The sequence below is a fragment of the Eptesicus fuscus genome, chromosome 15 (genome assembly GCF_027574615.1).
Source record: "Eptesicus fuscus isolate TK198812 chromosome 15, DD_ASM_mEF_20220401, whole genome shotgun sequence".
Classification (NCBI taxonomy): Eukaryota; Metazoa; Chordata; class Mammalia; order Chiroptera; family Vespertilionidae; genus Eptesicus; species Eptesicus fuscus.
Window position 1 is genome coordinate 75866544 of NC_072487.1, and position 25782 is coordinate 75892325.

General features: G+C 60.9%; 2 protein-coding genes across 2 annotated transcripts in view; both read left to right on the plus strand.

Annotated features, from left to right (window-relative positions):
• Positions 1–2120, plus strand: part of LAMC3 (laminin subunit gamma 3) — a 54737-nt gene extending 52617 nt beyond the window's left edge. Inside the window, exon 28 of the mRNA XM_054727131.1 lies at positions 664–2120. Within this exon, the coding sequence (XP_054583106.1) occupies positions 664–914 (251 nt within the window). The 3' untranslated portion in view covers positions 915–2120. The remainder of the gene's footprint in view (positions 1–663) is intronic.
• A 3142-nt stretch (positions 2121–5262) lies between these two features.
• AIF1L (allograft inflammatory factor 1 like) lies at positions 5263–25237 on the plus strand. Its single transcript, XM_008152511.3, has 6 exons — positions 5263–5397; positions 5582–5643; positions 17654–17720; positions 19821–19862; positions 22375–22537; positions 24951–25237. The coding sequence occupies exons 1-6, from the start codon at positions 5367–5369 to the stop codon at positions 25036–25038; spliced, it is 453 nt and encodes a 150-aa protein (XP_008150733.1). The 5' UTR covers positions 5263–5366; the 3' UTR covers positions 25039–25237.
• Positions 25238–25782: the final 545 nt, after the last annotated feature.

Genomic DNA, 25782 nt, shown 5'->3' on the forward strand with positions numbered 1-25782 from the left:
AGGGATGCCATTCAGGCCTTACCTCCTCGTCACCTGGCTGAGCCCTGTCCTCCTGGTGACTGTCACCCATAATGACAAGGGCCAAGTGGGTCAGGCAGCCTGCGGGCTCCATGCCACCGTCACCACCCAGTTCAAATGTGAGCACCTGGCCCCACCCCTCGTTTTAGTCTTGGGGAGGCTCCAGGAACGAGAGCTAACCCGTGCAGGGCCAGGCTAGACGCCCGCTGCCGGCCGCCCAGGTCTGTAGCCCCGCCTGGCCCTGCATCCCCCCGCACCAGCACGAGGTCTCTGTAAGTGGGCGGACATGGCGGGTTGGAGCCAGCAGGGATCATGGGACCTCACACACACTACTGCTTTATGGGTGAGGAGACAGGCTCAGGATTCACCCAAGGCCCTCTTTCTAAACCATAGTAATAATAACAACAACAAAAATTCACAGTTGCCCACCTGTCTGGGAACGTTCCAGAGTCTGCACATGAGCTTGGTGGGGTCCCCAGACTGGGCTGTCACCACAGTGCCCTCTCAGGCCCTCGCCTTCCTGGTGGGTTGTGGGCGGTCAGAATCCCGGAAGGCTGGGGCTGGGCAGGGTCTCTGCGGTGGGGCCACGCAGGCTCCTGGGCTGCCGGGAGCTGGCCCGCGCTGAGGCTCTCTGCCCCTCCGCAGAGTCGCTGGACACCCATCGAGCCCCGGCCCGGGCCCTGAATGAGACCCAGAAGGCCCTGGAGCGCCTGAAGCTGCGGCTGGGCCCGCCCGGGGCCCTGCAGGGGAAGCTGAGGCTGTTGGAGCAGGAGTCTGAGCAGCAGGAGCTGCAGATCCAGAGCTTCGAGAGCGACCTCGCCGAGGTCCGAGCCGACAAGCAGAACTTGGAGGCCATTCTACAGAGTCTGCCCGAGAGCTGCGCCAGCTGGCAGTGAGCGCTCCGGGCCAGGGCACGCACCACACCCGCAGGGGTGCCCAGAGCCTGCTGCTGCCACCCTCCCCGAGGGAACACCTCCCAGTCCATGCCGCAGCACTGCTCCAGCAGAGTCAGGGTGCATTCCGGTTCCCCCTGGCGTGTACACTCCCCCCATGCACACATAAACACGCACACCTCAGTGTCAATAACACGGACATATGTGCACATGTACATGTGTGGACACATGCCTGTGTGTGGTGCACACGTGTGCACAAGTCCATCTGTGCACATACACGTATTACGGTCAATCCACAGCTGCGTATTAAGCGCCACTGTGTGTGCACACCCTGTGGATGCTGGGAGCTGTGTCATGTTAAGGACGCTGTGGCTTTAACATGCCGCTCTCGCTCCAGGTGGGTACCTGGGAGGCCGAGATCTGAGGTGGGTTCAGCAAGAGCCAGAGCCCCAGTCCCAGAGTTACCCTCTGTCCCACTGCAGCCCTCCACCCCCCACCCCTACACACACACACACACACACACACACACACACACACACACAGCTCTGCACAACCAAGGGACAGGCAGGCCAAGACACACGGGATCCTAGGGGGGGGTCTCAGCAGTGGAGCCTGAGGCCGGGACTCCTGAGGCCATGGTGCAGCCTGCTGGGCCTGTGGGGGAGGGAGGACAGCCCTGCGGGGATCATTTGCTTCATGGGACACTTCGTTCTCAGGATCCACGAGCCCCCCTCAGCCTGTGGCCTGCCCAAAGAGCTGGGCCTCAAGGGCCAGAGGGGGCCTGGGTCAGGGGGCTCGGCTCAGGTAGCAGGGAGCTCCCCTTTGTGACCTCACTGACCCCAGATGGCCTTTGACTGATTGACACTTCCCGAACCGGCCCTGTGACTCTGTGGCCCCACCTGCCAGGAGGGAGGCCTGCTGGGTGTGGAGGCCTGCTGGGTGTGGAGGCCCTGCTGGGTGTGGAGGCCTGGCCGCCTTTCCAGTCTGTCCTGCTGGGGAATCCCCCTGTGGCCAGGCCCCTGCCCGCCTGTCCAGGACTCCCTGGCATTTCCTCCTGGCCCTCCTCCCCTTTCCCCGGGCCCTCTTCCAACAGATGGCAGGGCCTTGGCACCGGGTGCCCGCGGGGGGCCCAGGCCCCTCCCACAGCTCTTCCTGCCTCCAGCAGGGGGACAGGCAGCAGCACTTCAATTCTGTTTAACGTGGAAATAAAGGACCTCTTATTAGCCGGTGGTGCTGGCTGTGGGTACACACACACACACACACACACACACACACACACACACATGTGTGTGGCACTCCCAGCGCCCAGGGAGTGGCAGGAAGAATGTGCATGGATCCGGCCCGGCCCACACACAGCAGGAAGGTGGCAAAAGCGGAGCCCACTGGCTTGGCCAGGGTCTCACCACTGGGGGGATTTTGCTGGGACCACAGGCATCTGCCCTCTCCCCTCTGCTCCAGGGGGCTTATCAGGCAAAGTTGAGGGGCTGGGAGTTTGAAGGGTGGGGTACAGAGAGCCCTCAGCGGACCTCTGGTCCCGTCTAAAGACACCAAGGCAGGAAATGAGCTCCAAACCAAATGTCCAGCAGCAGAGAGGCTAGCGAGGGGGAGGGCCTCGGGGCAGGTCCCGGGGGCGGGGGGGGGGGTGGGGAATAGAGGGTAACTTGCCAGGCAGGAGGGTGGGCAGCAGCCCAGGGTTGGCAAGGTGAGGGCTTGGCCGCTCCCGGTCCCTCCGGAAACAGGTCGCATGGGCAGGACTCTGCAGCGCTCAGGGCTCCTGGCCAACGGCCTGCGCGGAGCTGGTTTAAGCAGAAAGGAGGAGTTCAAGTTCGAAGGACATGGGAGGGTCCCCTGGAATCCTGGGGGGAAAGAGCTGCCAAGCCTGGAGGCTGGCCTCCCGGCTGCTGGGCTGCTGACGGAGGCGTCCCTCTCCCTGGTCTCTGCCTCCGCTCGCGCCTCTTTGCTTCGCCTCTTCTCTCTGCAGAGCAGCTTCTTTGCTTGGCCTGCACTTGGTGGCAGAAGATGCCCACCGCTCCCGCCATCTCCACAGCACCCAGCTTACAGAGACCAGGTCAAATCCCTGGCAGAAACCAGCTGGAAACTTCCTGCTCCCACCGTCCTAGGAAAGGCCGACCCAGCTCGGCCAGGTCCCCCTCCCCCTGCTCAGACCAAGGGTCTCTGTATCCATCCAGGGCCGTGTAGTGAGGGCTGGGCCGTGCCAGCTCCAAACCTGCTGAGGGGGCGGGGGGGAGGGCATTCAGAGAAGAGGTGTGCTCCTCCACAGAGAACCTGCAAACCACCGAGGCTGGGCGGGGTGGGGGCCTGGGGGCGTGGTGGGCATCAGTGACCTGGCAGTGACTGGGTAGATTTGGGAGGGAGACCAAAACAGGAAGCTGTTGCCCTATAGTGAGTTTGATGATTGGCATCTGGTAGTAGGTGGTGCCAATGAGATGGGGGTTCTTTGAAGACCTCTGGGACAGGGTCTGATGCCCCCAGGCCCCTCTCCCCCCCTCTGCCCCCCGCCCTGCCACCGGCTTCTCTGCTGACAGCCTTCTGGTGCCTGCTGTTGGCATTAAACCTTTACCTGCCAAGCCCAGTCCCAGCATCCCCGACGGGTGGAGAACAGGCCTCCTCTCCATTCCACAGTGATGTTGCTGGGCCTGGTAGCTCGTGACTCACGCGGTCCGGTCATGCTTGCTGTGGTAGACACACGCTGGCCCCAGAGGTGGGGCTGCCCTTGGTGGAATGGGGCAGCTGTTGAACATCTGGCTAGCAGTGCAGCCCAGCAGCTGAGCAGTGGGAGGTGGGGTGGCCCCCGCCCTGCAGAAGGTCTGACCCAGGGCCACCCAGCCCACCTGAGCCCGGCCCGGGGAGCGAGTTCCCGGGGCTTTGCTCTAAGTGGCCTACAGGTGGAACATCTCCCCTCAACCAAGGGTGGGGACTCCCAAGCCTGCGTCCCTCCCAGCTCTGCTACCTGCTTAAACCCCGAAGGTCATGTTGTCACAGCCCCTGCTGCTGAGAGCGGCTGCTTCCTCCATTCTGCAGCCAGGAAACTGGCTCAGACACGTCAAGTGCCTCGTCCAAGGTCACACGGTTTGGCCAGATCCAAACCCTAGGGGGTGAATGAGGAAGGAGAATTCCTGGAACCAAGCCCCCGGGACATGCTCTGAGCATGTGTGTGTGGGGCGGGGAGGGACATCACTGGTGACCAGGTGTGCTGTTCGCCCAGGGCAGTCCCCGTCGATGCCTGTGACGCCAGGTGCCTGTGACACCAGCGTCATTGTTGGGAGTACCACCTCTCATTCTCCGAAATGACCCGATTTGGACAGGAAACCCCAGGGTCACCCTGTCACTCCTGCGTTCCTGCACGGTCTCTACCCCGAGTGCCACCCTTCCCGGAGCTCGAGGCTCGGGTACCGTCCACGTGGACTTGCGCCGCAGACTTCCACTTCCTGGCTCTGCTCTTCTGTAGAACGGGAGTGTGAGTCCCATTTCAGAGAGTTCTTAGAGTCAGTGACGGACATAGATCCGGCATCGATCCTGTGCACAGTGAGCGCTCAAGAAAGTCGGTTGTATTAACAAAACACAAACTCATTCTAATTTAAAAAAAAAACACACACATTTTTATTGATTTCAGATAGGAAGGGAGAGGGAGAGAGAGAAACATCAGTGATGAGACGGAATCATCCATCAGCTGCCTCCTGCACACCCCACACTGGGGATGGAGCCAGCAACCCGGTGCTGTGCCTCACGGGGGAGTGGAGCCAGGACCTCCTGGTCCGTAAGTCGATGCTCAACCACTGAGCCACACCAGCCGGGCTTGTTCTAATTGATTTAGTGTCGCTGACGTCCCAACGGCACTTTGTCATTATGCATCTCCTCTCACCCCCGACACAACTAAACGGTTTTATAGTTTTCTTTCAAGAGTGAAAAGTGAGGACGGGGGCGCACACCTCCCTTCTCAAAGTGCGCGTGGGGCGCACGGGGCGGTAGTAACGGAACGGCCCGGTGGGTGGCGCACGCCCTCCCCGCCGCCGCTCCCGCATCGGCTCCCAGCAGCTCCTCCAAGTGTGCGAACCGAGACCGCCCCCGTTTACTTTACGGGGCACCCGCGGCCGGAGCGGGAAAGGGACTCGCGAAGGTCCCGGGAAGAGCGGGGAGGGCGGTGCCCACGGGCGGCCCCGCGCGTGCACGTTCCGCGGCCTCCGGCGGAGGGGCGGGCGGCGGGCCGGGCGTCCCGCATAATAGCCGCTTTGATGCCGGCGGCCGGGCGGCGGGCGGGGAGGGAGGCGGGCCGGAGGGGAGGCCGGGAGAGGTGTGTCCGGCCGCCCGCGCCTTCCCTCCGCCCCTCGGTGCCGCCGCCACACGCCGCGGGAGCTCGAACCGGGCGCCAGTCCTTCCTGCTCGTCCCTCGCCGCGGCCGCGAAGCCCCGAGCCGGCGGGAGCCCCGCGTTCACCATGTCGGTCGCGCCCAGCAACAGGTTTCAAGGTAGGCGCCGCTCCCCCGCGCCCCTCCCCGCCCGGCGCGCCGTCCCGGGTCTCCCGGCCGCGCACGCTGTGCCCCCGCCCGCCCGCCCGCCCGCCACCTGTGCGCCCCGGCGGGCCGCGGGCTGCAGCGCGCGGGAAGTGGGCCCGGGGCCCCCCGCTTCCCGGCCGCTCTTTGTCTCCTCCAGGGGGGAAGGCGTTCGGCATGCTCAAAGCCCGGCAGGAGCGGCGGCTGGCCGAGATCAACCGGGTAAGTGCGAGCCGCCGCCTTCCTTCCCCGCCCCGCCCCGCCGCGAGGGCAGCTTGCGGGGCGCCGGAGCCGCGCGCCGCTGGTCCCCCAAAGCTTCCAGCGCCCCGCGGGGCCCACCTCCATCTGCGAGGCTGTGCCCTCCTTCCTCTTCCCCCCGTGCCGGGCTCCCCCCAATTTCCTCCCTCCTCCCCTGCCCCTGTGCCTCCAGGTAGCTTCCCCCTCACCCCCTCCACTCCGCTCTGGACCTGGCGTCTCGGGTTGCAAGTTGTTACTCTTAGACTGGGAGGCAGGGCCGGGCTGGGAGCCACGATACCAGGCACCCCCCGCCCCCCAAGCCCACCTGGGACCCGCCGCAGGAATGTCTGCTTACACGGCCCAGAGAGGCTCAGAGAGGCTAGGCGGCTGCCCAGGAAGTGGGGGTCAGGCTGGCGTTAGCGTCCCGGGCTCCAGACTGGCAGGCCAGTGCCCTCTCCACCATAGAAAATGCTGGTCTCCTACCTGCCTCACGCCCACCCTCGCGACTCTTTCCCATCCCACGTGTAGGGAAGGCTCCCCTAGAGCCTCCATGCCTTCCTGGCCGGTCCTGGTGGGTTTCTATAAAGAAAACCATCCCGCGCTGCCAGGCCCACGGTGGGAGCCCCAGAGACGTCTGTGTAGTGAGCGGTAGATTCTGGAAGATAAGGAAAAGTGTCAGAGCCTGCCGGGATTGGCCAGAGCAGAGGACGCAGCCAGCTCTGGGTCCCCACCGAGGAGTGGGCCTGGGGTCAGCAAGGGGAGCCTGGGGTCAGGGCTTGGTCCAGAACCCGCCCGAGGGGAGACCTCCGAGGATGGTGCTAGAATGATTCCCTGGGGAAGGCGTCTTCCAAGTTCCTTCCTAACTGGCTGTGGAGGCATCCCCCCTGCTGGCTTCCTCGGGGGGGGGGGGGGGGGGCTGAGCACCCAGGGTCCCAGCCCAGCTCTGAGTCCCAAAGTGGGAAGCTGGTGGGGTCAGCAGGGTCCTGGGGAGGCTGTGGGGCGGGGTCAGGCACTGCATGGTTGCAGTGTTTCAGTGGGGTGTGGGGGGGCTTGCAGTCTGGACTCCCTCTTTGGTTTTCTTGGATCGTCTAGAACTAGGCAGTCTGTCTGATTTCATCCCCCTGGCTATAGGAATTTCGGGGAGGACTCTGGGGACCCCAGGGTCCCTCACTGCCATCCCTACCCTGCCTGTTGCTGTCATCGTGAGCACAGCCGGAAGGGAGCCTGGATGTCTGGCTGGGATCTCGGGGGTCTAGGCTGTTGGGCCCCCTCCCAGGTCAGTCTGCAGCACGCAGGTCTTGGCCGCGCCTGCCCTCTGGACAGGCGCCTGGAACCCTGACCTCATACAGCCCCCTGGGCCGGGCGGGTTCCAAGCTGGCCGAGTCCACCCACAGCCGGCAGGACCTTGAGCCAGAGACAGCTGGGGATGGGGAGAGGTGACTGCAGTTGGACAAGCCGGAGGAGCTGGGAGTGTGGGACTTCCGTGCCAGCCCCGCCCGCGGAGGGGGCAGGCTGTGGGGAGGCTACAGGGTTGTTTTGGGAGGGCGACTGGGTTGGCTCGGAAAGGGGGGCTGGACTGGGCAGCGCTGGACTGGAGAGGGTGAGCAGGGAGCTGTGTCTACCCCGCTTGGGATCCCGATGCCCAGAAAGGGCAAGCATAAGGCCAACGCCACACAGAAGCCAGAGGCACAGCGTGCGGTCTAGCACCCTTTCGCTGCCCAGATGCTCCTCTGAAGCCACTGTGTGAGCCAGGCCGCTGGGCGTGGGCTCTGGGCCCCTGGAGGAAGGAGGCTCCGGGACCAAACCCGAAACTTGAGCTGCTTCCCACCGCAGAGGGTGGAGGTGGCCCCGCCAAGGCTTAGAGTCGTGAGGGGAGGGGAGGAGAGGGGAAGGGTGTTGTTGGCTCTCTGACCTTGAACCAGGCATCTGAGATAATGGTAGTCAGGGTTGTTGTGATTTTTCAGCGATGTAATCTATGTAAAGCACATAAGGAGAGCTGGCTGCTGTCACGATTGTTATCGTTGGTTTGTTTAGGGCTTAAAGGCGCAGGGAGTGGAAACCAAGGCTGAGATCTGCCCCGGCCCCTGCTGGCCGCACAGCCTTGGTCTGGACCTTGGTCTGGAAGAGCCTTGGTCTTCCCCGCCTGAAATGGGAGCCGTGGTCCCTGCCCTGCTCCGGGTCCCAACAAGCAGTGGGGGTGAGCGGATGAAGCTCTGCAGACTCGGAGGGAGTCACTCTGAGGGTCTGGGTCCGTTTCACCCATGGCCATGGCCATAGTGGAGGCTCCCTGGAGTGGACAGGTTCTAGAGGGAACCATGTGGGCAGCCACTGGCCTTCCTTTGGGGTTCAGCTTCACTGCCCCCCTGGAGTGGAGGAGGGGGGGCGCTGGACTGAGCTGCTGCCCAGCAACATCGAGGAAGTCGGAAGCTGTGAAGGACAGGGCTTCGTGCCCACTGCGTGAGCTTGGGCACCTCTGTGGCTGCTGCTGGGGCAGAGCCTAGCGGGCTGGCAGCTCTGGGGGCATCTAGGATCAACATCCCAGTTCCTCTGGGGGCTTTTCCCCCCCACTCCTCAGGGTGGGCCAGCTTCCGGAGGGCGGCAGGGCAGCTGGGTCTTAGCTGTTGTTATCAGGGATTCAGGAGTGGAAATAGACTTGGGTGGGCCCGGACGTCCTGGCCGAGCTGGATGGAAATGTACTCTTTGGGTTTCACTGTAGCTTTTGCTATCGTTTTCTGAGCACTTGGCGTGTGCCAGGCGTGCTTGGGGCATCATCTCGTGGATGGCTTACCCTGACCCTGTGAGTGTGGATTCCCATGTGATAGAAAACAAGGCTCGGAGGAGGTTGAGGCCGTTGCCTGGGTTTAAACAGCCGCACTTGCACCCAGCCTGCTCTCAGTCTCCAAGCTGGATTGGGTGTCCCCTGTGGACGCCCGCCCCCACCTCTGTGCCGCGTGTGTGTGTGTGTGTGTGTGTGTGTGTGTGTGTATGCATTCTCTGCACTGTGGAGCAGGCAGGCCAGGCGCACACCTCCTACTCCCCCCACATAGCTGACATTCTCCGAGCCCTGATGGCATGGCAGGTGACCCCAGACCAGCAGGCCCAACCTTATATGGCAACAGAACACATTCTCTCCAGCTTTGCACAGGGACAGAGAGCAGTGGTGGGGCTGGTGGGTGCCCTTATCCTTGGGACCTCGGAGGGGCATGGGGGGGGGGGGGGAGCCTGCAGGCCATGGGGGTAGGGATGCTGCAGCTTGAGCCGGCCAGAGGCCAGCATCTTTAACCAAACAGGAGGTGGGCCTGGCGCTGACCTGCATCATCTCACTGACTCCTGTCAAAGGAACGTTGGATTACAAACATGTGCCATGAGAACGTGTAAACATCGCCACGGGACACGGCTTAACCGGGCTGCCCATTTTAGAGATGAGGAAACAGAGGCTGTCAGGTGAAGTCACCTGCCCGAGGCCCTCCAGCCAGGAAGTGAGAGTCGGGAATCTGACTTCAGACGCCGCCCATGGCCTGGCCCGGCCCGTCCACCAGGTGGCCATGGCCTCGCTGTGACACAGGCCTCTCTGGCTTACCTGGATAAAGATCTCTGGCTCCTGTCCCGCCTCCCAGCCCTCCCGGGTCGAATGAAGGGCACTCAGCGTTCCCTGTAGCATTTACGTGCCTCGTGGCTATTTCAGGACCCACGTGCCATCTGTGCTGGGAAGAGCTGGGCACGACAGGCTGTGTATCTCTGCCCAGAGGGGTATCGGTCCCCAGCTCCTCCCGAGCAGCGGGGCACCTCTGAGACCTGACCCAGGCACTACGCAGGTGTGTCTTTTCCTGTGTCCTGGCAGTGCCACTGTGTCCCTGCCCAGGTGAGTGTGCCCAGCTGACATCACTGGGCAACCGTCTCTCTTGCTCTTCCTTAATATATTATAAAGGAGGTGCTGATAAGCGGCCACGTGAGCCTCCGAGGATTCAGTGTCCCCACAGGTCCAGCCAGTCACGACCTCGGTGTGGCCATGTCACAGGAAGCGGGAGATGGAATTTCTGCAGGGTCTGCGGTATTGGTGTAGCCGGTGGGGTGTTTTTCTTCAGCCGCCCCATCTGTTGGCGAGGACACGGCGTCCGGATGAGGCCCCGGAGCCGCTGTGGGGAATGTGAGCCCGCTGTCCTTGCGGGTGCATGTTACAGGCTCCGTCTACGTGCCAGGCACCAGGCTGGGCATTTGTGGCCTGGTCCTGGCCCTTTAAGAACCTGAGCGCTGCGTCAGAGGCCTGACAGCCTGGTATGGTACCACCTGGCCTGGGGGTTTGCGCCCAGGGTTTCAGCCACCAGCCCCTTGGATGGCCTCCAAGATGGTGATAGCTGCCCGTCCCAAAATTCTGCTACAGCTCATACATAAAGAGGTACCTGGAGGGCCAGGAGCAAGCATCCGGGAGCAGGTGCTAGAGGTACCGGCGCAGAAAGAGCGTGCAGTCTGGGGGAGTCGGGCAGGTGGCAGGGTCCGGGCGGCCAGCCTCTGCTGGTGTTGGAAGCAGCCCCTCCCCGGCAGGAGCGCTGGGATGGGACTCCTGTGGGCGGGGAGAGTCTGATGTGTCAGGGGTTAGGGAGGACCAAGGCGAGCAGCAGTGGCAGGTGCGGCTGCGGGCACTGTCCCCGAGGCCTGAGATGGGCGCGCTCTGCCCCGTGTGGATGGACTGTCACTGCTGGCTCAGCCAGGCGTCCAGAGTAGAGCTCGCCCTTGCAGAGGGATGGCCGTCCCCGGACTCACCGGCGGGACTTGGTGGCACAGCGTGGGACAGGGAGTTGTGGCCGGGTCCCCTCGCTGCCCTTGCCCAGCTCACCGTTCTCTCTCTGGGGCAGTGGTCGGCAAACTCAGTCAACAGAGCAAATATCAACAGTACAACGATTGAAATCTCTTTTGAGAGCCAAATTTTTTAAACTTGAACTTCTTCTAACGCCACTTCTTCAAAACAGACTCGCCCAGACCATGTGTCCCTGGATCGGGTGAGGCCTCGTGAACCTAGGCCCGGGTGAGCCCAAGTGGCCCTGGGTCTGGGAGAGGCCAAGCGTCCCTGGGTCCGGGTGAGACCATGTGTCCCTGGATCCGGGTGAGGCCTCGTGCACCTAGGCCCGGGTGAGCCCAAGTGGCCCTGGGTCTGGGAGAGGCCAAGCGTCCCTGGGTCCGGGTGAGACCATGTGTCCCTGGATCCGGGTGAGGCCTCGAGCACCTAGGCCCGGGTGAGGCCACGTGCCCCTGGGTCTGGAAAAGACCAAGCGCCCCTGGGTCCAGGTGAGACCATGTGTCCCTGGATCCGGGTGAGGCCTCGTACACCTAGGCCCGGGTGAGCCCAAGTGGCCCTGGGTCTGGGAGAGGCCAAGCGTCCCTGGGTCCGGGTGAGACCATGCGTCCCTGGATCCGGATGAGGCCTCGTGCACCTGGGCCCGGGTGAGCCCAAGTGGCCCTGGGTCTGGGAGAGGCCAAGCGTCCCTGGGTCCGGGTGAGACCATGTGTCCCTGGATCCGGGTGAGGCCTCGTGCACCTAGGTCCGGGTGAGCCCAAGTGGCCCTGGGTCTGGGAGAGGCCAAGCGTCCCTGGGTCCGGGTGAGACCATGCGTCCCTGGATCCGGGTGAGGCCTCGTGCACCTAGGCCCGGGTGAGCCCAAGTGGCCCTGGGTCTAGGAGAGGCCAAGCGTCCCTGTGTCCGGGTGAGACCATGTGTCCCTGGATCCGGGTGAGGCCTCGTGCACCTAGGCCCGGGTGAGCCCAAGTGGCCCTGGGTCTGGGAGAGGCCAAGCGTCCCTGGGTCCGGGTGAGACCATGTGTCCCTGGATCCAGATGAGGCCTCGTGCACCTAGGCCCGGGTGAGCCCAAGTGGCCCTGGGTCTGGGAGAGGCCAAGCGTCCCTGGGTCCGGGTGCGACCATGTGTCCCTGGATCCAGATGAGGCCTCGTGCACTTAGGTCCGGGTGAGCCCAAGTGGCCCTGGGTCTGGGAGAGGCCAAGCGTCCCTGGGTCCGGGTGCGACCATGTGTCCCTGGATCCAGATGAGGCCTCGTGCACCTAGGTCCGGGTGAGCCCAAGTGGCCCTGGGTCTGGGAGAGGCCAAGCGTCCCTGTGTCCGGGTGAGACCATGTGTCCCTGGATCCGGGTGAGGCCTCGTGCACCTAGGCCTGGGTGAGCCCAAGTGGCCCTGGGTCTGGGAGAGGCCAAGCGTCCCTGGGTCCGGGTGCGACCATGTGTCCCTGGATCCTGATGAGGCCTCGTGCACCTAGGTCCGGGTGAGCCCAAGTGGCCCTGGGTCTGGGAGAGGCCAAGTGTCCCTGGGTCCGGGTGCGACCATGTGTCCCTGGATCCAGATGAGGCCTCGTGCACCTAGGCCCGGGTGAGCCCAAGTGGCCCTGGGTCTGGGAGAGGCCAAACATCCCTGGGTCCAGGTGAGACCATGTGTCCCTGGATCGGGTGAGGCCTCGTGCACCTAGGCCCGGGTGAGCCCAAGTGGCCCTGGGTCTGGGAGAGGCCAAGTGTCCCTGGGTCCGGGTGAAGCCAGAGCCTGGGTCCGGGTGAGGCCGTGTGCCCCTGGATCCATCCGGGTGAGGCTGGGTCCCAGGCCCGGGTGAGACCACGCGCCCCTTGGGTATGGGTGAGGCCACGTGCCCCTTAGTCCGGGTGACGCCGTGCCCCTGGGTTCGGCCGAGACCAAACCAGAGGGAGTCGGACCTCCGTTACCGCCATTTGTCCACCATCCAGAGCTGGGGGGTCAGTGCTGACATGTACACATAAGGAACTACTGGACATTGAAATTGAGTCTCAAAAGAACTGTTGGTCCAGGGGGAAGCTCGCTACAGACTGATTCATTTGCCTGTCAGCATAACTATTATTGCTCGTCTCACATTCAGTGCTTATTAGTATATATCTAGTGACATATGATCTCGCTCATCTAGGGGAAATGATGAACAACATAGACTGAGGAACAAGAACAGAACCAGAAGCAAGGAGGCATCGATCGGACTATCGGGCCTCAGAGGGAGGATAGGGGAGGGTAGGGGGAGGGTGGGGGGAGGGGGAGAGTTCAACCAAAGGACCTGTATGCATGCATATAAGCCTATCCAACGGTTAAGTTCAACAGGGGATTGGGGCATGCGTGGGGAGAGGGGTGGGATGGGAATGGGGGGATGAGGACAAATATGTGACACCTTAATCAATAAAGAAATTAAAAAAAAAAAAAAAAAAAAAACAAAAAAAAAAAACAGACTCGCCCAGGCCGTGATATTTTGTGGAAGAGCCACACTCAAGGGGCCAAAGAGCCGCAGTTTGCCGACCACGGCTCTAGGTGATCCAAACGCAGAATGATAATTGCTATCCCTTAGGAAGGGTCTGTGTAGTTAGCTCACTTCATCCAACCCAATGAGGAGACGCTGTTATTATGACCCCATTTCACAGATGAGGAAACCGAGGCCCAGAGTGGTAAAGCAAGTTGCCCAGGGCTACAGAGCTCGTAAGTGCTGGGTCTGGGATTTGAACCCCGGCACCCGGATTCAACGTCCCTCCCTGCCCCGTTGCCCCCCACATCCTGCACTCGGAGTTTATGTGAGGCTTCCGACCACGTGGCTTTAGGCGAGACCTTTCCCATCTGAGGCCTCAGTTTCCCCAGATACTGAACAAAGAGGACCAGCTGGCTGCTCCACGTTCTGTGGCCGGGTGGATGTTTTAGTAGCTCTGTCACCATCCGGGGCCTTGCCTGTGGACACCCCGGCTTGGGGAGTGACTGCTCAGCTCACGGCTTCCTGTTTCCGACCCCAGGCTCCTGCCCGCTTGCTTTTCCTGGCTCTTTGCCAGGGACTGCCCAGGCCACCAGGCCTCTGAGCCTGCCCCTCTGCATAGCAACGGTCACTCTCGGAGCCCCTCACACCTGGAGCCTGACAGCAGTTCCTGCAGCTGGAAAAGTGTGTCACTGGGGACAGTGGGCTGGAGTGGGAGGGGGTGGGGGTAGCGTAAACACCCCCCCCCCCATACCCTGGAGGGTTCCGGGTGGGCCCTGGCTCTGGAATAACCTCCTTCTGCAGCTGCCCGGGAGGAAATAGCTCCTGGTGTTGACTGTCTTTGCTCAGAAACCTGTGGGCAGGGCAGGGAGGGAGCTGGGTGGTGAAGGGAGATAGCCCTTGGACTGTTGAAATGTCGTCATCTGGAGCAGGTTGAGCCACCTCCCTGGCCTCAGTTGTCCCATCTGTCAAGTGGGGAGGCCCCGGGAGGGGAAAGGGACATCGTGAGCAGCCTCCGTCGGGGAAGGAGGCGTGCTTCCGGTCTTTTTGCTGGGCCACGTGGTCTGGGTGATGAGCCGGGCTGTCAGCGGAGCGTGCAGATAGAAATGAACGTTCGAGGAAGGCAGGCACCAGCTCGCACTGGTTCAGCGCTTACAGGCGCCAGGCGCTGTGGTGAGGAATTTCCTTACATACCGTCATCCTCAGAACAAGCCCGTGAGATGTTTGCATCCTCCCTACAGAGGGGGAAACTGAGGCACGGGCCAGCGAGGACTTTCCACACAGCTGCTAAGTGCTTCACACCCAGGCGTGGTGGCTCCAGCGTGCCCTCTTTGGGTTCCGGCTTCTGCTTTTCTTCCGAAGGGGGCTGACCTCTCTGTCTCCTCTGCCTGGGGACCCAGAGTCGGGGCAGCCAGGGGGCCTGGAGTCTGCACAGATAGGACGCCTGCCCCCTGGGCATGGCTGGGCCCGGAGGATGGGCAGGGATGTGGGGGGCCGGCCACCTGAAGGGGAGGAAGCCGTGGGCTGTGGATAAGCAGGAACCGAGACTCCGAAGCTTGGAGGTGGGGTGGGAGCTGGCAGCCCAGCCCGTGGCTCCTGCCGCCCGCCTTCCCCGGCCCCTGCCAAAGGCGAGTCCACACAGCTGCCCAAGCCCAGGGCCAGCGAGGGCTGCCCACCCAGCCACCAGTGGGTCAGTTGCTTTTCCCACCCCTGGTCACTCTGTGGCTCAAGCATTTGTCACTTTTGGCTCTAAGAAAAAAATGTGATTCTAATCTCTGAGTCACCCGTCCCCCGCTACGCCCTCCCCCCACCCCATCTCTGTCACACATGTGCATGCGCTTTTGCAAAGCTGCCTTACCGTTTCAGGGGGTGGAGTGGAAAAAGTCATTCTGGCTAAATGGCAGGCTTCTCCATTCATTCAACAGATGTGTATTAAGGGCCTACTACGTGCTGGGTGCTAAGTACCTGGGGGGCGCAAGGCAACGAACAGGTGCTTCTAGAACTTGTGGCCGCAGGCCGGCCTCCTCCCAGCATCCTCCGACACCCACTTCCTCAGGTCACTCACCTTCCCAGCTCTGTAGGCGGAGCCCACGCGCCTCCTCTATGGACTGTAAGCCCAGCTCGGCCACTTGCTGGCTGTGCTGCTTTGAGCTCGTTACTTACCCTCTCTGAGTCTCGATTCGGTCACTCATCCTGCAGATATTTATTGAGCACCTACTATGCGGAACCTACCTTCTCACAGCGGGAGACGGACGATGGACAATACCTTTAATAAGCAATTACATGTGTTAGGAGGGGATTCGTCCCATGGGATAGAGGGAGATGCTCCGGAAGTGGAGGCGGCTGGAAGTGGAGGCAGGGGCTGCAGTGGGGTGGACGGGGTCGGCCTCATTCAGAAGGTGACAGTTGAGCAAAGGCTTGAAGGAGGCGAGGGAGAGAGCCGTGTAGAAATGTGGAGTTGCCCGGCAAGTGTGGCTCAATGGTTGATTCCTGGTCAGGGCACATGTCCGGGTTGTGGGCTTGATCCCCAGTAGGGGGCGTGCAGGAGGCAGCCAATCAATGATTCTCTCTCATCAGTGATGTTTTTCTCTTCTCTCACTCCCTCTCTCTTCCTCTCTGAAATAATAAAAATATATTAAGAAAAAAAAAAAGAGCCCTGACCGGTTTGGCTCAGTGGATAGAGCGTCGGCCTGCGGACTGAAAGGTCTCGGGTTCGATTCCGGTCAGGGGCATGTGCCTTGGTTGTGGGCACATCCCCAGTGGGAGGTGTGCAGGAGGCAGCTGAACGATGTTTCTCTCTCATCGATGTTTCTAACTCTCTCTCCCTCTTCCTTCCTCTCTGAAATAATAAAAATATATTAAGAAAAAAAACACGTGGAGATGAGAGGTGCAGGCAGGGGGCCCAGTAGCGAAGTCCCAGTGGGAGCTAGCCGGCCGGGTCGATCCAGCCAAGGGCAGTGGTTTTCACACGCCGCGGTGCGCACCGCACTCTTGTCCTTGCTCTCGCTCGCTGCCTGGTTGTTCCATGCTCATCGCTGTGATTTGCCTCCAACACCCGAGCCCATGCCCCACGCCTTGAGCCCCGTCTGCCTGGATTCCGAGAGGTGGTCAGGACACATGCCTAACGGCTCCGGCCGGGGCAGGGTTTCTGGTCGACCAGGACGTGGGAGCTGGGAGAGCCCCAGGTGCCGGCCTTGCCTGTGCCCCCCGCCGCCCGAAGGTGTCCCTGTTCCTTACCCCAAAGGCTGGGAGCCACTCCCATTCGGCCCTCTGCGGGACAGGTTTGGGGTCTGTGACCCCGGGAGGTGCCTGGTTTGCTCGGGGTCACAGACAAGAGTTCATTGTCCTACTTTGGGTCCCGGTGGAAAGAGCTCTGAGAGGCAGCCAAGGGGAAGGGAAGTCCTGGCCCGGCCAGCGGGGTAGGGCAGCCGGAGAAGGTTCCAGCTCCAGCTGAGTGGAGGCGGGGTTAGGGCGAGGCCCCGGGCCGCCCTCCACCAGGCTGCTGGGGACACAGGTCCTGGCATCTGCTAGGCCCAGGTGCCAACCCACCTGCGTTTCCTCAGCTGCTCGGACTTCAGACATATTCTTCGAGCTCTGTGGTCCTGTTCTTTCCTGTAAAACCGGTGTGATAGGGACCTAATGGCCCTCGTGTTGGCAGGCGGGTTTCTCCTTCTCTGTCAGAGGGGGCCGGGTTCACATGCAGACACGGGCCCTGGAACGGGTCAGGTTCCTCATCACTGATGCCATGTCCAATCGGCTCAGTGATGAGGGAAGTGCGGTCCAGAGAAGAGAGGGCATTTGCCGAGTCCGGTGCCGGGTGGGTACACCCTCTGCCTCCCCGCCTGCACGCCGGTTCTAGGGCGGCTTGAAGATGAGCAACGACGCCCTGTGCTGGCGGAGCAGGGGCTTACGAATGGGTAGCTTTTGTTTTAAAGCCAGATGGATGCCTGCCATCTGCCCGTCTTTGAGGGTCGAGGTCAAGGATATAGACTTCGAATGAGATGGAGCAGAAGTGAAGCTCCGGCTGTGTGAGCCTCACTTTTCTCATCTGCAAAATGGGAAACTGTTGGGCCCACTGGCGGGTCCAGAGAGAGCATGCGGGTAACTGCTTCACTCTGGGGGCTCTTGTTGGTGGCCCTGACCCTCCCTGTCCGGTTCTGAGAGGACTCATTGGAATCTCTCCCAGCACCGGAGGGGAAGGAGGGCCTGTTTGACAGGTGCGGGCACGGAGGAGAGCAGGAAGTGACCTCCCAAGCAACGCAGTCACTCTCTGGCTGGAGCAGAGACGGATAACGCGGCGGCCGCTCTGTATGGAGCACTCGCTGTGTGCCGGGAGTCATGCATGCACTCCCCTCGGATCCTCATACAAACTCCGAAGTAGCTGTGATGACAGTACCCGCTCGGAGAGAAAGCACTGGAAAACCTAGAGGGATTAGTGTGCTAGGGTCACATACCTAAGAAGTTCATGCTGGAACCAGGCGGCTTGTCTTTGGGCTCCTTGCTCCCGGGACCCCGGAGCGGGGTGCCCTGGGGGAGGCAGGTCCGTGCACCGGTCATTCCGTTTGATTGAAGGTGTTTCATCTTCTGGAGCAGACCCTCCAGGCCCCGCCCCAGCTTCTGAGCCCACGGGCTGGACTCGCACCGCCTGTCTGACCTGGCGGGAGAGGAGGCCGGGGCACTGGGCCTCCTGCAGGCGAGTCCTGCCTGCTGCCCCCTGGCTCAGCTCTGTCCTCTCGCCTCTAGGAGTTTCTCTGTGACCAGAAATACAGCGATGAAGAGGACCTGCCAGAAAAGCTCTCAGCCTTCAAAGGTGAGCGCGGCTGGCTGCCCCACCCCCCAAGCCCCCACACGTAGGATTCCTTACCCCCAAAGGGCCAGGCTGCACCCGTTTCATCCAGAATGCCCCTATTCCTGGTGGGCTGCAGAACACGGTGCCCAGTGAGAGGGGGCAGGCCCCTCCACGGCCTCCAAGCCCCCCGGGCCCCTTCACCCCTCTCCTGTAGGCCTCAGTCTGCCCCTGCCCCTCTCCCCACAGCTGGCCCGCGGGCTCAGGTTGGCTCCTGCCACCGCTGCCCAGGCCCTGCTCGCTCCGGGGCCCCAGCACACAATCAGGTCTTTGTAGCAGCCCTGGCCTCTCCCCCTCCAGCTCTCCCCTCCAGCGGGGAGCGTCGGGAGCCCCTGCGGAGAATGGACGTTTGTGTCTGCGCAGTGGGCCAGGGGGCAGAGTTTCTGCCCGTTGAATCCCAGCAGCACGGGATGAAAAGAAAACAGGCCTGGGAGCCCGCGCGCACGCGGGGAGGGGGCGCATAAAGGTCCCTCTGTTCCGCCGGCGCTTGGTTCCCGGCCAGCGGCTCAGAAAGGCGAGGAGCCCTGCACAGAGGAGCGGGCGGGCCCACCTTTCCTGCGGGGCGTGCACGCGGGGCGCCCTGGAGGACCACGCGAGCATCCTCGAGGCCGCATCCCCCCAAAGCCGGGGCACTGCGGGCTGCCTCCCTGCTCCCAGGCAGAGAACTGCCCAGTGTCCTCAGATTCCTACCCCGTGGTTGTCCGGGGCAGGACCATGGCTGAGCACGTGCAGTTGACCTGGGGGTTGTGGGCGCCCTGAACCATCCCTGGCAGCCAGGAGGGAGGGGTGCCATCTTTAACTTACAGAGAAAGTCACCCGGAGAGGGGGGGTCATGTGCCTGGGCTCACACAGCTCGCCCTGGGCAGAGTTGGGGCTTGAACCTACATATTTCTCACTCCCAAACCCCTGCTCTTAACCATTACGCGATGGTGCTTCTTACACTAAGAATATAAAAGAACTAGAACCCTGCCCTGTCACCCTCCCCTGCCAGTCATCCACAGGAGAGCCTGGCGAGGGAGGAGCAGCCCTCCCTCCCTCTAGTCACCCGTGGGTCACTCTTCAAAGGTGGCCCTGGGAAAAGGGACAGGTCTCTGCGTAGTAGGTGCTTGGTGTGGGGGGGTTGGGGGTAGGGTGGTGCCCAGTTAGAAAGGCTGGGAGCCCTGAGGCCTGAGGAGGAGCCCTGTGACCACCCAGGAGGGACATTCCAGGCCGAGGGTGGCAAGCCCAGTGGGAGCAGGTGGGGACGGGCCAGGCCCAGCAGGCCAGTGGGTGGAGCGGAGGGGACGGAGGGCGAGGCGGCTGAGAGGCGGGAGCACAGATGCTGCTGAAGGGCCCTGGGGGGACCTGGCTCTTTCGCTGGCTGCTCCGCGCAGAGGCGACCGGAGGGCCCTGCTCTCCTGGGCCGGGTGCCTGCCCGCGGCCACAGGGCTTGTGTGCACACACGGCCCCTGACAGAAGATGCCGAGGTGCTCACGTCACTCTCTCTTGCTACTGGGGTTCCCCGGACCCCTGCTTCAGGACGTTTGGTCCAGTCTGTAGGTGAGCGTGGTGGGGAGGGCAGGCCACGGGCATTCCTCCGCGAAGAGCGTTGGCTTCTCGGTGTCGCCCACGACCGAAAGGTTCCGGACCACAGGGGCTCCTTACCGGCGGTGCCCACACCTGGCTGCCCGTGAGAACCTCCGAGGCACCCCACAAGCACGCAGTTTCCGCTCCCACCCCGCCCTTCCCCGCCCCATCAGCCTCTCCGGGGTCAGAATCTAGCGTAGTCACTGTAGCCAATTGAACGCAGCCAGCGTCACCGGTGGGACCTGGAGGGAAACAGCTGTCCCGCGTGGGAGAGAGTCAGAGTGACCCCTGCACGCCTTTCCCCCTGGCGCCCACCGCAGAGGAGTGCAGGCAGGACGAGCTCAGCTAAGATGGTGGGGCTCGTGCTGAGACCCCCACGTGGATGAGGAGTTAGGCATGGGCTCCCCAAGGACCTGGCCAGTTCCCCCAGAGGAGTCGGTGAGACCCGCAGGGGCCACCCCTTTCGAAGCTAATGCCAGTCTTTGCTGTGATTTCCAGAGAAGTACATGGAGTTTGACCTGAACAACGAAGGCGAGATTGGTGAGTGAGGCTGAGTGTTGGGCCCAGGGTGCTTGGTGGGTGGACGGAGCGAAGGTCCAGGGCCGCACAGACGCGCCTGGTGGGTGAGGTGTCAGGAGCCAGAAGCACACCCCGAAGCCTTCCCGGTGGGCTGGGCCAGCTGAGCCGGGGCGGAGCGCGACTGCCTGTGCCCTGACCCAGCGCCCCCAAGCTTCTCCTCCCGTTTCCCTCCCCGACCCCTCGCTGCCCACACCTCGGCCTCCCACCCCAGGGGACCCAGCACAGAGAGGGCCACCCCCGCCGGGGCTGGAGGTGCTCAAGCTTTTGACGCCCGACCTAGGAGGCTGGCGTTTCCTGGGCCCCCAAGCCTCTCCTCCCATCTGTTCACTGTCCTGCAGTTGACAAAGTGCCTCATGTCACTGGGTCCCTCCTCCTACAGACCCTCATCCTGTCCCACCATCCAGGTGCTGCGGGTGACAAACACCCGTCCCCTGGCACTTACATTCAAGACCATATCTTGACCTTCACCAGTACAAGGCTGGTTTAATCATCCCCATTTCACAGTCGAGGAAACTGAGGCTCAGAGAGATGAAACGACTTGCTCCGGGCACGTGGTTGGTAGGCGGCAGGCCCGGGTCCCCATCCCTCCTCTGGCTCACGCTGAACTCCAGTGTTGCCGCGTTTCTACTCCTCTGTCTTCCCTCTTTCGAATATTTTTATTCTTTTTCTTCTTAAGAAAAAAAATTATCAATACATTTTCATGAGAAAAAAATTTTGGAAAGGCCAGCAAAGCACAAAGACAAATAGGCGTCACCCACAGCCCAGCGCCCAGAAATAACTGCTCTGCGCGGCTGGTGTCCTTCCACTCTTAGTTCTACTCACAAATGCTGTCTTACAGCGTTTTTAGAACCTCCTTTATTTTAAAAAGTAACATATTGTATTTTGACATGATTTACTTTTCTTTTGAAATATAATCAGTGGCTGCATAATATTCCACTGTGGGGATGGACCATAATTCATTCGGCCAACGCCCTAGGGCAGTGGTCGGCAAACTGCGGCTCTTTGGCCCCTTGAGTGTGGCTCTTCCACAAAATACCACGGCCTGGGCGAGTCTATTTTGAAGAAGTGGCATTAGAAGAAGTTTAAGTCTAAAAAATTTGGCTCTCAAAAGAAATTTCAGTCGTTGTACTGTTGATATTTGGCTCTGTTGACTAATGAGTTTGCCGACCACTGCCCTACGGCCATTGATAATCCTGCGAAGACCATCTTTGTATGTGAATCTTTGTCCACATTATTTCTTAAATCTCAGGAATGAGACATCCCGGGTCAAAGGTTTTTGAAGCATCCTGCCAAATGGCCTTCCAGAAAGTTCTTGCCAGCTTCGAGTCTGGCCAGCAGCTGTGGGAGCCCTTTCACTCCTTCCTGCGGAGGCTGCCCAGCTTTCTTTGAAATGCCCTGGACATCCTGGCACCGAGGGGTCTGGCACGGGTTCTGCCTGCCTTGCCTCTTGGGTGGGGTGAGCTGGCTACACGGCCGGCCCTAAACCTGCCTGCCGCACCCCCTCTCCTGCCATCTGCTGACCATTGTTCACGGAACAATCCCAAGGAAATTGCCTCAGATCTTGGGAGCCGGGTGGTCAGCGGCAGGACTCCTCGGGGTGGTGATTTTCTGGTGCCTCCCTTGTTTTTCTGGAATTTTGTTCTTTTGTTGGCTTTCCTGCTCTGCAGGGTATTTTTGGACTCTCTCCCTTCTGGCCAAAGTGGTGCCCTAGGACTGCAGGGTGGGCGCGGCAGATGGGAGAAGCTGCCCCTGACCCCCGGGAGATGGTGTCCATGCTTGGCCTGACCCCACCTCACTGGGCAGCGGCCTCCTGCTCCCTGGGCAGCAGGCCCAGGGCTCCCCCTAACCACGGGGAGCAGCTGCGATCACAGTGAAGAATAGCTGCTCCATCTCTGTGCGCCTGCCTCCTGCAGGTGCTTCTCGCGCATCGTCCCCCCCAATGGTCCCATCAACCCGTTTTTTTAAAAATCTATTTTTATTGATTTCAGAGAGGAAGGGAGAGGGAGAGAGAGAGGTAGAAACATCAATGGCGAGAGAGAATCATTGGTCGGCTGCCTCCTGCACGCCCCCCACTGGGGATCGGGCCCACAACCCGGGCATGTGCCCTGACTGGGAATCGAACTGTGACCTCCTGGGTCATAGGTTGATGCTCAACCCCTGAGCCACGCCAGCCGGCCCCACTGACCCATTTGACCACCGATGGGAGCAAGGGGTCAGAGAGGTTAAGGAGTTTCCCCCGGGTCCCACAGCCAGAAAACGCAGAGCTGGATTCCAACCCAAGGCCATGTGACACTAAAAGCGCAGGTCCCTAACCTCTAGTCTACCTTGCCTCCGAAGGATACGGGGAGGGAGTGATAGGTCCCTAGAGGAGCAAGGCCATGGACTGCAGTCTCCAGGGAGGGGCCGTCCGGCCAGCGTCCCCACTCGCCCCGCCGCCTGCCTCCACTTCACGGGCCTGCTTTTCCTCCCGCAGACCTGATGGCTTTAAAGAGGATGATGGAGAAGCTTGGGGTCCCCAAGACCCACCTGGAGATAAGGAAGATGATCTCGGAGGTGACAGGTGGGGTCGGCACCACCATCTCCTACCGAGACTTTGTGAACATGATGCTGGGCAAACGGTCGGCCGTCCTCAAGCTGTGAGTACCTCCCGCCTCTCCTGGGGCCTCTGAAGGCCCAGTCACTGTGTGTGGAGAGGCCCCTGGCTCGTGTGGCCGCTGGGCAGGGCTTTTCATTTCTCTGAACCTGCCTTCCTCATCTGTCGAATGTCACGCTAGCATGTACCTTGCAGGGGACAGTAGCCTGTAGCAGAGGCCTGGTAGAATCGTCACTCAGTAAGTGACAGCTGTGATGACAGTGGCAATGATGATGACCAAGCTACTGGCAAAACTTCCTGAACCTCAGTTTTCTCGTTTGTAAAGTGGCTCTACCACCCAGAGGGTGGTGTGAGCATGATGGAGTTCCACGCCGCTCTAGAGGGCGGTAGGTTGGCATGCTCTTCATCTGTAAGATAGAGATGTAATAAACATCTTTCACGAAGCGTTGTCCTGAGGATTCATGAGAAAACACACTGAGAGGTTAGCCCGGTACCTGGCTGATGGCACCGAGACCTGTGGTGGCTAAAATCACACTCCATACGCCGGGTCTTCCCCACGGAAGCTGCAGAGAAATTCCCTGCAGAGTCTTGAGGTGTTTGAGCTGAAAAGGACCTCTCTTGGCTTTCTTCAAATGAGATGAAGTCTTTTTTCAAATGTCAAATATACTGTCTCATTTTACAGAAGGGGAAGTTGAGGGTCCAGGAGGCCGAGTAACCGGCTCATGAGCCCACAGTTGGAGCTTTGCGTGTGGGTGGGACGGGGTAGGAGGTGTGGTGGGAAAAGCACCAGGTCAGATGGCCCTGGAGGGGGCAGGGGGCAGCGATCAGTGACAATGCTAGTAAAAGGACATCGAAGGTTTAGCACACATTTATTGTGTCAGGCACTTGACACTTTAGACTTATCATTTGTTAATTCAGCGAATATTTACTGAGCACCAACTATATGCAAGGAATTAGTCTAGGTGCTGGGGACACACGAGTTGCTGGCCTCCTCATGGAGCTTACATTCTAATGGCAGGAGACAAATAAAAACACCAGGTTGTCATAGTGTAGTCCAAAAATCATAAAGTGCGAAGAGGAACAGAGACGATGCGATGGCAGAGGGGGGGAGGATCTCACTGAGAAGGCGACATCTGACCAGAGCCCTGAGTGAGGAAGGTGGGAAGCGAAGAGCCATGTGAAGATCTGGGGGAAGCTTTCCGGGCAGAGGACATTGCACGTGCAAAGGCCCTGCTGCAGAATGTGCTCTTATTGTTGAGGAACAGCACGGAGGCCAGGGTGTCTGGGCCATTAGTAAGGACACTGAGTGAAGGGTAGTCTGCAGAGGTGGGCAGGGGCCAGGGACTATGGGGCCTTGTAGGCCCCAGTCAGACCAAGCATTTCGTCCTAATGTGGAGGGGTGCCACTGGAGTGCTCTCAGCTAGGGGCTGACTTTTAAAGGCCCCCTCTGGCTGCGGCAGGGGTGAGGGAGCGGGAGGCCTGTGCGGTGAGAGATGCAGATGTGGCTTGGAGAGGCTGCAGGGCAGTGGGCGGGAGCTGCTGGCATGGAGAGTGATTCTGGAGGTAGAGCCGGAAGCATGCTTACTTGCCCAGATGTGGGGTGTAGAGGAAAACAGGGAGTCCGAGGAGTCAGGTCTGAGTAATTGAGTGAGTGACTGTGCTGTTTGCTTGGCAGGAAGAGCAGGTGGGGAAGGTGGGAATCAAGAACTCAGGTTTGATGTGTTCAGGGAAGTGCCCTTCAGACAGCCAAGGGGAGAGGCGGAGGAGGGGGCTGGCGGTGCAGATCTGGAGCGCAAAGACCAGCTGTTTGTGGACGGTCGCCCTTTGGATGGGATTTAAAGCCAGGGGGACGGGAAGAGCCCAACCGGGGAATGACTGATGCCTGGACCAGCTCCAGGATGTAAGCACTTGGGCACCCTCCCTTCCCGGTGGAAACACTGAGCACCAGCGGGTCGAGTGCCTCGCTGGAGTCACCAGCTGGGAAGTAGTAGGTTGGGACTCAAATCCAGCTGTTCCCCCACCACCACCCCCCCGAGACTCCACCATGAATCCCTACCTCAACTCGCCAGACTTTCCTCTCAGAGCAGTGAGGTTTTTGAAGATCAGAAGGGCTTTTGAGCAAAGCTGTGGCCCAGCCTAGCTCCGCCTCCTCCAGGCAGCGTGGTTAGTAGAAGGTGCGTGGCCTAGGAGTCAGAGATCCTGAGTCTTGTCCTGCTTGGACTCGCCTGTGTGGCTCTGAGGAGTCACACTGCCACTTTGCCCTCAGTTTTCTCCTGTGTGAAATGGGACTGGGAGCCCCGCCCACATGGCTGCCGTCCCGGGCTCTGAGAAGACCCCACTGGAAGATGGCTGAAGGGCGCTCTGCTGAGGACCCGCAGGGGGAAGGCTGGAGGAGCTGTCCCTGGATGGGAGGGTCCTAATCCTGTTGTTTTCTTTTTTCTCCATCTCCAAACCAGAGTCATGATGTTTGAAGGAAAAGCCAAAGAGAGCAGCCCCCAGCCGGGTGGCCCCCCTCCAGAGAGAGACATTGCCAGCCTGCCCTGAGGACCCCGCCGGGACCTGCCCCTGCCTTCCCTGCCCGTTCCTCCCTCCTTATCTCGCTGCCCTCTGGACTCATGTTTTGTCTTACTTGTTTTTTTGGTCGTTGGGCATGTTTATTTGTTTCTTCAGCGCAAATTATCTGCCTTAAAGGGGATTAGGGGCCCCTCCCTCTCTTCTTCCACCCTTCTCCCCACCCCCCACGCATGCAGAAGGGCTGACATCAAACCAAAAAAACGGGAGAGGGCGAGGCCAAGGCAGGGAGGCTAGAAGCCTGTGATTCCCGCCCCGCCCGCCCCCCCCCCCCGCCCCCACTTGGAGCCATTCTTCCCAGAGGCCTCTGCACTTAGCCCCGGCTTGCTGGCCTGGCCCTGATGAGGATCTCGGTCCAACTTCAGCAGACCTTGGAGTAGGAACAAGGCTGCAGGGCCTCACTAGGGAGTCCTCAGACACTCTGAGGTTCCAGTGGTCCAGGATGTGGCCACTCACTGTCCTACCACCCACGTGACGCCCACCTCAGGCCATGCTTCTTCTCATCCTCAGTGAGCTGGCAGAAGGAGGAAGGAAGCAATCTGAGCCCTTCAAGAAGGTTCCGGAAGAAATCCTCCAGCCTTGTCCCCCTGGCCACACTTTACAGGCAGCTCAGAAGGAGTCCTGTCCCTTGCTGGGCAGCAAAGGGCTTTGGAGAGAGAGGGGAGGCCAGGGGCCTTGGGGGGGGGGGTTATCTCAGTCTAGTGCTACCTTTTAGGG